Below are 11,252 nucleotides of genomic sequence, written 5' to 3'. Positions count from 1 at the left end.
GCTCATGGGCAGGATGAGGTACCCAGCACCCACAGCCACATGAGGCTGGAAGTGCACTCTGCACTTTTCCAGTGCTTGCTCAGAAGCCCAGCTGTGGCCCTCATTATGTGTTGACATGCAGCTGCTCTGTGGCTTTTGCTACCTGGATCAGGTGCTGGCTCTTTGGGTAACCTGCAGCATTCAGCTGGTGCTGGTGGCTTGCAGGCAGCCATTCAGGTGCAAAAGGTTAGGCTACTGCTTGTTCATCTGTGAGGGCTTTAGCAAACTACTGTGTTCCTCAATTAATCTCTGTACCACAGAGAAGCCAGAACTGTTCTGGTGAAGGGGACCATGGTGGCCAGGATGCTAAAAGCTGTGATGTGCCCCAAAGCCACAGGGCAACACCTCTGAGGGAGAGACTCCTGGGAGACCCCAGGATGAGGGATAGGAGGAAGGTGAGAGACACTAAGGCATTTCTTCCCCTCACAAATTCCTTGCTAAAGCCAAAGCTGAGAACTGGAGGTGGGAAGTGCCAAAATATGGAGCTGGGAAGAGGTGGTGGCTGCTCCAGAAAACTGTGAGGAGGGAGGCTCTCAGCCCCAGTCTGCTCCACCGAGGCTGGGGACAGAGGTCCTGGAAGAGCAGTGTGAGAGGCTCTGATTGACCTCACCTACTAGTGCAGCTCCTGGCACTTAAACTACAAACTCTCCACGTGCCAAATGGCCCTTACCTCCACTATACCAGCAACTGCCTGTCACTGCCCATGGTCTGCCGCCTCTCAAGCTCCCAGGAGACGGCACGCTGCCCTGTGGAACCCACCCACTCAGCTCGAGATCCTCAGAGCAAGGGGACGCCGACCCTGCTGCACGGGGCCGTCCCAGAGGACCTCTCCGCACGTCCCTCTCCGGGGAGCCGGAGGATTTTGGCGGAAGCCGTGGGCTGGGGGCAGTGGGGCAAGAGGGCACGGAACAGGCTTTGGGGGCGGTGGAGGGGAGCAGGCCGGGACAAGGGGCCCCGGCACGGTGATTCCTGCTGAGGGGAAGGAGCAGGATTTGCAGAGGATGGCTGGCGCTGCCTCCTTGGAGGCCTCGCACCCCGGCAGCCCTGGGGACGGCACGGCGGGACGGGGCGGGGGGCTGCCGGGGGCTGTGCGGCGAGCGGCGCCAGCGGGGCTGCAGCCAGGCGGGCCCTGACCGGGCCGGCGCGGCCGCCGGCTCCTCCCGCCGCTGTCCGCGGTGCTGAACGGCCGCTGCCCCGCTCCGCCCGGCGCTGCCCCGGCGCTGCCCCCGTCCGGCCCGGCGGTGCCGGCGCGGCGCTCGGCGGGGCCCGGCGCGCTCCCCGCGCTCGGCGCGGCGGCAGGGGCGGGGGCGGGCCCTCCCCGCGCCGGGAGCGCGCTCCCGCCTCCCACCCGCCACAAAGTTTAGCGGCAGGAACTCGGGCGGCAACAGTGCGGAGCCGGCGGCACCGGAGCGCAGCCGCGCTGAGCCCAGGCGCCCCGGTGCCCGGCGGGGGCCGGCGGCGACCGTGCCATGCGGGGCTCCCCCCCACCGGTGGCGGCGGGGCGGGAGGGCAGCGGCGCCCCATGCGGCTGGGGCGGCCGGGCGGCGGCTGACACCATGTGCGCCCGGTGCCCGGGGCGAGGAGCGGGGAGCAGCCATGTCCCCCCCCGCCCAGCCGGGGGTGCCGGGCGGGCGCGGCTCTAAGGTGCCCCCGGCGCGGAAGCTCCTCTGCATGTGCAGCCTCTCCCTCTGCCTCACCTACCTGTGCTACAGCCTCATGGGGGGCACCGGCCCGGGCGCCCTGCGCTCCCCCGCCGTCCTCCCCGGCACGGTGGCGCCGCGCTCCCCCGCCGCGCTCCCCGGCACGGCGGCCCTCGGGGCCCCGCGCTCCCCCGCCAGCCCGCCGGGGAGCCCCGGCGTCCCGGCCCCCTCCGCCGCGCCGACGCGAGCCTCCAACGGCAGCCGGGAAGGGGCGGCGGGCGCCTGGTTGCGGACGCCGCTGGCCCCCGGGGAGGTGATCACGGTGCAGAGCGGAGCCTTCGAGAGGGACCCGCAGGAGTCGAGCACCACGGACGAGGAGCTGAGCCGGGCCGGCAGCCCGGGGACCCGCGGCGGCGGCAGCACCACGCCGGACTATGGGGAGAAGCGGCTGCCGCAAGCACTGATCATCGGGGTGAAGAAGGGGGGGACGCGGGCGCTGCTGGAGGCCATCCGGGCGCACCCCGACGTGCGCGCCGTGGGCACGGAGCCCCACTTCTTCGACAGGAACTACGAGAAGGGGCTGGAGTGGTACAGGTGAGGGCGCGGGGGCTCCGGGGGTCCCGACCCCGCGGCGGTGGGGGGGGGTGGGCGGGAGGAGAACGTGTCCGTGCGCGCTGGCACAGGGGGTCCCGCGGGGCCGTGGGGCGGGGGGTCCACGGCGCCCCCCCGCATGCCCCCGGTAGGCGGCTGGGCGGTGGGACCCCGGCCCTGGGCGATGGCATGGCGGGGGCCGCTGCGCGGGTCTGCGTGGCCGCAGCCGGTGCGGAGCCCGACAGCTGAACCGCGCCGCCGGGGCAGGGCGGGTGGGTGCCTCGCCTGGCAGCCGCGGTGGTTTGAAATGCGGTGTTCTGGGGGGGAGGGCAGAAAATGTGTAAAAACATCCCTCTGCTGTAACTGCCGTACACGCGGCACTCGGCAGTTCAGCTGCACTTGGTGTGAAACATGTCTAAATAGGTCAGTAATTAATAATTACTGAAATAAACAAGATTGCAAGTTGTTCCAGGTGGTGCTGGGGGCTTTGAAACGAAGAAGGTTGCCTGCGTTCAGGCAGGCTGCAGGGTTGACTTCACAAATAAGATTGCTCTTTATTCAACAAGTTCCACGTCAAAGTTTTTTTTCCATTGACAAGATCTAATTCTGTTTGTGAAGAAGTCTCTGAATATTGTTGTCCGATATAGGGTAACATTTTAAGGGAATCTTATGCTAAAAGTCTTGATTATTAAAAAATACTGGACTGCAGTAATGAAGAGTGAAGTGCCTTGGCAGGTTTAGCAAATCAAGGATTTGTGATGGCTCAGGGATTTCTCTCTCTCTTTAAAAATCTCAAAACTAAAAAGAATGTAGTACATCAGTGGAACTGGCAAATTACTAGTAGTTCTGTAGTTTACAGTTAAAAGCAACCCGTACCAATTTCTTTGTAAGAAATAGTCTGTGGCTAAGCTGATAAAGTTTTCTTTTTGTTGTGCTTAGCATGTTTAGCTGCTCTGAAAACAAAGGGAAGAATAAATAGCAACAGCAAGTTAGTTGCTGCTTGGATTTTCTGGTCATTCTCCATTAAAATAGAGTACACAGTCTTCATGTCAAAGGTATTTAAATGTGAGGAACTCCAGGCAATTTTCTGTGGCAATTGTGGAAGCAGTGTCTTCATAACATTTATTTGATGTAGCATTTACTTGGCTTTGCTAAAATGCTGAAGGACTTTCTTGAGGGTCTTCAGTGAAGTGGACATCAGCACTGAGAAAGTGTGTTTGTCTCAGGGAGTGTTTTCAGGGTGCTGTGCAAACATGAGGAAGGAATAAAGGGTTGACTGTGGCTATTGTGGTTTTATATATATATACACACACAATTTCAGACAGTGTCTTATTTTCTTGAGTTTTCCTGCAAGAAAGGCTTACCTTGAAAAATAAGTTTAGAAACTTGCTAGAAGAGGCTAGAAAGTGGCACACAAAAAGGTTTGGTTTTATTCAAAATAGGCAGAAGAAGATCAAGCACTGAATATGGCAAGCAGCAGCTTTTTCATCTTTACAGTCGTGCTACAAGAAAAGGGCTAGAGAGTGGGTGTAACTCCTCTCGTAGAGTAAAAGGCACACACAGGTTTTCATTTGCAGAATGCATTTTAAAAATTTTCATCCTTGCAGTAGCTCTGTGGCTTGTTTAGCTGATTTCTAGCACTGGTGCTGTGCTGCACTGGTAGAGAGGTGGAAGAAGAAAAGGTTGGGTCACAGCTAACTTGTCAGGGTCCTGGGCAGAGCAGGCTGGGGGATGGATTCTCTGGCTATGGGATAAATAAATTACATTGCTGCTTAATTGTCATTGTGGCCCTGAGGATTTGCCCTGATTGTTTAACCTAAAGCCATCTTGACACCTGCCCAACCCAAACAGCATTTTCCTCCTTGCAAAAGTTTTTCAGCCTTGCTGGGATAGGACACCAGGTCGCATGGCACTGGCAATCTGCACCTTAGCAGCAGCAACAGGTTTCCCCTGGTGTGATACTGCTGCTGGGCTGTTGTCATGGTCCAGGAGGCTGGTATGCTCGGTGCTGTGCAAATACTGAGCAAAAATGGAGGGGGGAGAGATCGCCATCCACAGCAGCAACTATTTCCTCCTGACCTCCTCTGAGATTACTGATTGAGTGCACCAAGAAGACTGCTGCTTGCAGCTGTGTCCCAGGTAGAGTAATTGGAGATTTTTCCTATCCACAGAAATGTCAATTTTCTTTAAGCAAGGAAGCAACTATTGAAGTGTTTATACCAGCATCTCCTTACAGTGACTTCTATCACTTGTTTATATTTTGCATATAACACTTCTTCTTATGCATTACAAACTGTTAGCTTCTAATACTGTCGAGTTTTTTCTTGTGTAGCGAAATAAGGAAACGGCAGACCCTCAGGATTCCCTTGCTTTGTCATTCAACACTGAAAAAATCTTCCAGTCTGGCAGAGTTGTAGGGAAGAGAAGCAGTTTCCCCACCTTAGTTTCTCTGCCTGTAAAATGGAGACAGCACCTAAGCACTACCATTTCTTTTATATGTGTCCCATTCATGATTTTTCTGCCTTGAGGTTAGTCAGCTATAAATCCTGTGGCCAGAATCTATACTGGGACAGCGCTCAGGCTGAAGTTGTTGCAAATACAGCTTTCTGCCTGTTGGCTGGTGCAGTGTGGTGAGCCTGTTACACCAGCTCTCTGCAGTCTGTTCTGTTTTCCTGGTAACCTTTAGGGAAAGCTGTGCTGTTGTGATTGCTTTAGCGCTGTGGTCAAAGTTTATGTAAAAATCACCGAACTGAGGTCTTCCTACACATGTACTGACGTGAACGGGGTCGAAGGCTTGTTTTGATTGGTTAGTGTTATGCTGCCAGAATTGTTTGTGTAATTATTTGTGATTCCGTACGTCCTAATGTTGCGTGGTCTGAAAGATGAGTTCAATGTTACAGCTTTCCTTAAACTGCATGTAATACCCCCATGTACATCAAGTTTTGTTGACAAGAAAAAAAAAAAAAAGAGGCAAGCTAGGAAATTTAATGTAGAACATAACCTGACTACTATTAAATTGTGTTAAAGGCTGAGTAGGAATTGACTTTTAACCTTTCCTTCTGTTAATGGTGTGGCGATACTTCTCTCTGGTGTATGCATTACTTGCATGTCTTTGTCTGTCTCTTTCGAGTCCAGGACACTGATACCTGGCAGAAAATATTCTCTTTTGCTAACTTCATCCTTTACAATATGACAGAACTTGGTCCCACCATGGACAAAGGTTGTGGCAAGGAGCAGGTATCTGCCTTTCCTTTGGAAGTTGCTGGCAGCGCTCTTTCACCTACTCATTTCTTCTAAACTGCAGGATACGCCATCCTTCCCTGTAGGAACTGCTGTTGATTCTTAGCCAGCGCTCGAGTGTCCTTCTGCTTGCTTGCACGCCCAGGCACAGGGTCACCTCCCTGCTGCCAGGCTGGACCGGAGGCGTTTGCACAGGCGACATGCTTTCTCCCGCATGATGCTCATGCCTCAGTGGGCATGTCCCATGCCGTGAGCTCTGCCCCAAGCTATCCTGCGGTTGGAAATGAATTGTGAGACCCTGTTTGAGAGTGCAACAAGGACAGCAGAATGATGGGGAGACTTTGGAGGCCTCTGAGCACAGAAGGAATTTAGCTGACTACCAGCATGGTAGCCCTATCTGGGATATGCCTGAGTTCCTTGCCTGGGCATGAAATGAGGGGACACAAGCATGAGAGGATGTTGTGGCTAATGGAAACTGCAAACTGCCTGCAGTGTCCGACACTTGGACAGATTTGTCACCTTGTGGTGCTGCAGCCCTTGGATTGGTGTGTGCTGCGACAGCTGTTGGAGTGGCTGTGTACTGGAGGGCTGGATGTGGGGTCTGCAGGGGAGCCCTGGCTTCTGTGTGGTCCCGAGTAGCTTCATGTGACTGGAAGAGAAGGGGAGGTGATCCTGTTGGTGTTGTGCGGTTGCCGCGCTGCCAGTGGTTTAAGTGGTGGGACAGTTTCATGTGTGCAGATGCTCAGACACTGCTGGGTGAGCAGTCTGCAGGTGTTGAAGGAGATACAGTTATGGGTGGCTGTGGGGAGAGCGAGGGCTCTTAGCACTGGGACAGATGGTGTTTTAGTTGGGTCATTCTGCTGGTGCAACCAGCCAGTGCAGACCTCAGCACTTCAGCATCTCAGTAGCTCCCTGAGCTGAGCAGAACAGCCCAGCGCTCCAAGTCTGCTGTTCCCAGCTGCCCGCAGGCTCGGCACAGTGAGCTGGTTCAGTTTTGTCCATTCACACTTTCAAGGCTATCTTGGCATCCTATGTTTAGCCAAAAACTAGGGATTTGTAACAGTATTTTGAAAACAAATTTACAGTTTTAACAAAAATATGATCTCCAGAATGCAGAGACTATCTGATAGTGGTGAACTTAAATTGCGGCATTTCAAAGTTCACTGATTGGAAGATTATTCTAAATAACCAGGAGTTAAATTCTATGTGTACGTGCACATTGCTTTACTCCTTGCCTCCCTCTCCGTGGAGCCTTCACACAGAAGCTGCAGCAATGTCTCTGTAATTAGACCACGTTTCTCTTGCTCTGCCCTAGGCCTCCACACGCTAAGCACTTACACAGGGGTGTAGCTTTATGCATGGAGCGGCCCTGTTGCAGCCACTGCAAGGAGCAGTCACCATGACAGGCAATGAAATGGTTTGCATGTCTAATGCTGTTTTCACCGCCTGTCTGGGTTTTTTTTGGAGCATTTTGCCTAACAGTCAGGCCTGTGTGTTGTTCTGTGAGCTGCTACCCTCATATAAATAATGAATAATGCCATGACAGGGAACTCTTCTCCCAGTAATAAACATGTGCTCTCAAGCCAGCGGTTCCAAGGAGCAGCTGGCTGTGCTGTGGAGCCAATGCTTTCAGGCACATCCCTGTGGACATGAAACCCGTCTGTATCGGGGAAGCGGCTGTCATGCACTGTTATCGCTGTAGCAGGCTCTGCTCTGCCGGGGGCCCCAGGCCATCTCACCCACCCTCCTGCTGTGTGTGGTGGGGCCGTCTCTGCATGCACTGGGCCTGAACCTCCCTCGGAGTGCTCGGCTCTCGCCACTGTGGCTGCTGGCAGAAATGGTGCCGGTCATGTCTGAGGATGTGTGATGAGACCCCCCTGCAGCATCCCTTAACAGCTGTTGGACAGCAACAGCTTGGGGCCATTCCAGCCTCGGTCCCACACAGCGTGACCCTCACTGTGAGCTGTAATTGCATTGCTGGGTAATGCTTGTGGCCTCTCTGATCAGCTCAGGATATTCAGAAAATCAAACCACTTCCATCAGCACTGTGAGTCTCTACTGATGGGCACTACAGGAACACCTACAGTGGACAGATAGATCAGGGTTTGCCGCTAATGATGGGCACCACTGCAGAAGCCTGGTAACTGCCGTGTTTCTCTGCAAAAGGCCTTCCCAGTATATTGTGCCCTCTGCACTTCTGGTAACTTAAGGAAAGTGTATTGATTTTTTTTTTTTTTTTTTTTAATCCCTGGGACCTGCTGTGAGTCGGCTTTTGCTGAAATGTAGTGACTCAGCTGCCCTCTCTCCTCTGCAGATCCAGTGCATTGGGATTAATGTGGGTTGAAGACTGTACAAGTATTTCCATGTAACATAGCTCTTTCAATATTTAGTCCCCTCCACCTTTCCTAAACCTTTAGGTCTGGGTTAGATCCTACATGTGCACTGTTTTTTCTAGCCCAAGTCTTCCATGCAGAGCAAGCACAGAAGTACAGCAGTGACCTCCCACTGATGCCTGGGTCTGGTTCTCAGTAAAGCTGGCAGAGGGTCCGGGCTCCGGTGGGTTATAGGCTGGAGGCTGTGAGCAGGGAGCCAGGCTCTTTGCTGGTTGGTCCCGGTGTTTCATCTGTCTGGGAGAGAGGTCACTCCAGCATCAGGCATGGATTTTCTTCTGCACCCAGAGCTACAGGAGTGATTCTGCCACATGCCAGAGCTGGGAGTCTCCTGGCCCCCACCCTGTGTGCTGGGCCAGAGGAACCCACCCTGTACCCTTGCTGGGCAGCAGTCTCCTCCCGGCCTTTCTGCTCTGTTTCAGCTGAAGGGATGGGATGCAGGAATGAATGTGGCCTCTTTGCAGGGTTTTGTCACCTGATGATGGTTATCCACAGGCTACTTGATTGTAGCCATGGGAATGGCAGCTGCTTTCAGCACCTGTAGCCCCTCTGCACTGTGCTCACTCTTCTTGCAAAGAGCATGAAAGAAGTGCGAGGGACAACACGCTGGCAGGGGAGAGCTCTGGAGCGCCTGCTCCTGCAGAGCTCGTTGCTGCTCCTGCCTCCGTGTAAAATGTATTTGTTTGCGGTGATGGTGGGCATGCAGTACAGAGAGCCAGTGGGAGCCAGCGAGGCCGTGTGCTGAAGCCCCTTGGCAGCCCCCACATAGCTGCCCCACAGCCCTGGCAGGGATGCGGCTGGCACCGCTGGCTCTGCAGGGTGGAGGAGGGTGCACTAGGGCTATGTCCTGCCAGTGCCCTGCCTGGGTCCTGCCCACTCCCACGCCAAGCCCTAGTGCATGGCTGGACCCCGCAGGTGGGAGCAGCCCAACACCTCTCCGCAGAAGCGCTCGGGAAGGTTGTGAACCCAAGGCTTAGAAAACTGGCCAAGGAAGGTGGAGACACCTCTTCCAATAACTTCTGGAGCATGTAGGGAACCATTGTATGTTGCCAGGCCTGAAATCATCTACCTGTTGCACCGTGCTTTCAAAAACACTCTTTCTGTAGGATTTTGCTCAATAATGCGCTAACGCTACAGCGTTTTGCTGCTAATGGTTTAAGTGTTATTTGTAGTGTCAAAGTTCGTGAGGTTTGCTCTGCGTGTGAATGCAGTATTGCTCAAGCATGTAGATGCTACAGAAAAACCCAAAATAGGCCTGGGGAAAAACAGCCCCTTTGGAAAAGAGACGCAAAGAGTCAGGTGGTTGTGTTCATGGGTTTAAATGATGAGCCTGCCCCCTGCTCGGTTTCTGATTTAGCGAGACTCATTCTGCTCTGTTCGAAGCCCAGACTAGCAAAGGAGGAACAACAGGTTCTCAAAGTTATGGACAAAGGCTTTTGATTTTCAAAGTAAAAATTCCAGCACAAATCGGTGACACCTTGTATCGAGAGAGGTCGGAGTCTTCTGCTTTTCATGGATTTCTCTTACCTCTTGTTGTCATGGGGACTTCTTTTCCCTGAGTCATTATATCATGCACTTCAGCGGAAATTTTATTGCTTTGGGGGCTGGAGAGGCTCATGTGGGACATTTCTCACTGTTCGTGGTGTAATACACAGAGGTAATTTCTTTCAAATGATTTTTGCTTGAAGTGGTTTCAATGAATTGAGAAGGGTATGAGTATGAATGAAGGGCTGAAATGTTTGTACTGAGTTCAGGTGAGGAACATGCACTTTCAAACTTTCCAGAGCGTTAAGTGTGGATATTATAATTTCACTGTGGTATGTATGTAGGTAACAGTACATTTTATCCTTTTTATTCACTTTTTTTACAGTACTATTTAGGATTTGAAGTGGTTTGAATTGGTTTCCCCTCCCTTTTTAAAAGTTTAAAAGAAAACCCTAAATCAGAAGAGTCTTCTCAATCAGAGTGAGAAATGACTGTAGAGATCGAAGGCAGGGGGTCAGCCCCAGCAAAGCGTGGCTTTGCCTTTTCTCCTGGGGCGTGGGAGGTAGAGAGATGTGGGCAGGATCAGGCCCTGCAGCCCATGCCAGGAGTAGCTCAGCCTCCCTGTGAGCAGCGAAGCCAGCTGTGAGCAACAGGGCTGCAGGAGCTGCTTCTCAGACCTCTGCTGCACATGTAACAGCATGCGGGCACCACTTGCTGCTTCCATTTTCTTGGGGTACACCAGTGTGTGGGAGTGCATGGCCAGGGTGACCCTCCCCTGCTGGGGTCTTGCCCCCCCGTGACCCAAGGTGAGCATCCCTCAGGATGTCCCACATGCCAGATAGCTCCTTCCCACTCAAGTCCCTGCCTGGCTGTCTGCTTATTTAGGCAGCTGCTGTTTCCAAGCTGAAGGAGAGTATTTAAAAGCCAACTGTTTGAAAGCTGTGAAAAGGATTCATATTTATGGAAAAAAGAGGAAAAAAAACCCCTAACCTAACTTCAAAAAAACCCCTCCAACCTGTTTTTTCAAATCTTCCATTTCCATCCCCAGAGTCAACACACCAATTTAGTAAATGTTGCAAGGCACACTATTTTCCCCCTTGTCATATTATATATCCAAGCATCAAGGATGGATCATAAACTTGCTCTTTATGGCTTTAACATTTCAATTGCTAGTCACATTTTATGTAAATGAAGGTATTTACCTTGACAAGTTCTCCTGTGAAGTACAGTACTTCTTTAAAGAATTTATTTGGCAATATAAACAGGCCAAATGCTGAGGGTGGATGCAAAATTCACAATTGATTTTTACAGCTAAGTGATGTAGGATCCTCCCAAAATATACCCGTGGTTGTCTGCTCCAATCTCACCAGTGCCTTGGAGAAACTGAGACAGGGGGACTGGAGGGAAGAGGAAATAGCAAAGGGACATCAGTTATAGCCGCGGACCTACTAAACAGAACTGGCTTTGGATAAAAATAACTCTATCTGCCAGACCTTGTTTTGTATTATGGAGTTTGCTGTAACACATTTCAAGCCAATATCTGATTTCCATTCCCTCCAGAGCCAGGCTGGAGTGGACTTGGCCCCCTCCTTTATTAGTGGGTAATCATTTTGGATCTGAGTGGAGCAACGTTGCTCTGCTAGCCTGAATTTGCAGCTCTCCTTTGTTTTAGAGCATATTTCCTTTCATCTTGCATTGAGATGGGTACAGTAATATGATATACTTTCTACTAGTGTTCATCCACATCTGCAAATAACTTTATTTCAGCCTCAGCTCTGCCCTTTTTGTATTTGTTCTTGATGGACATTCATATAATTAAGCTGAGCAGCCAGCATGCTCGTGGAAAGCTAACATCAGCGTCAGAAGC

General features: G+C 52.5%; 1 protein-coding gene across 1 annotated transcript in view; it reads left to right on the top strand.

Annotated features, from left to right (window-relative positions):
• The first annotated feature begins 1,392 nt into the window (after positions 1–1,392).
• The window catches only part of HS3ST4 (heparan sulfate-glucosamine 3-sulfotransferase 4), a 66,869-nt gene continuing 57,009 nt past the window's right edge, over positions 1,393–11,252 (top strand). Inside the window, exon 1 of the mRNA XM_037387269.1 lies at positions 1,393–2,273. Within this exon, the coding sequence (XP_037243166.1) occupies positions 1,636–2,273 (638 nt within the window). The 5' untranslated portion in view covers positions 1,393–1,635. The remainder of the gene's footprint in view (positions 2,274–11,252) is intronic.

This window comes from Falco rusticolus, chromosome 4 (assembly GCF_015220075.1).
Source record: "Falco rusticolus isolate bFalRus1 chromosome 4, bFalRus1.pri, whole genome shotgun sequence".
NCBI lineage: Eukaryota > Metazoa > Chordata > Aves > Falconiformes > Falconidae > Falco > Falco rusticolus.
This window is presented reverse-complemented; position numbering and strand designations above follow the sequence as displayed.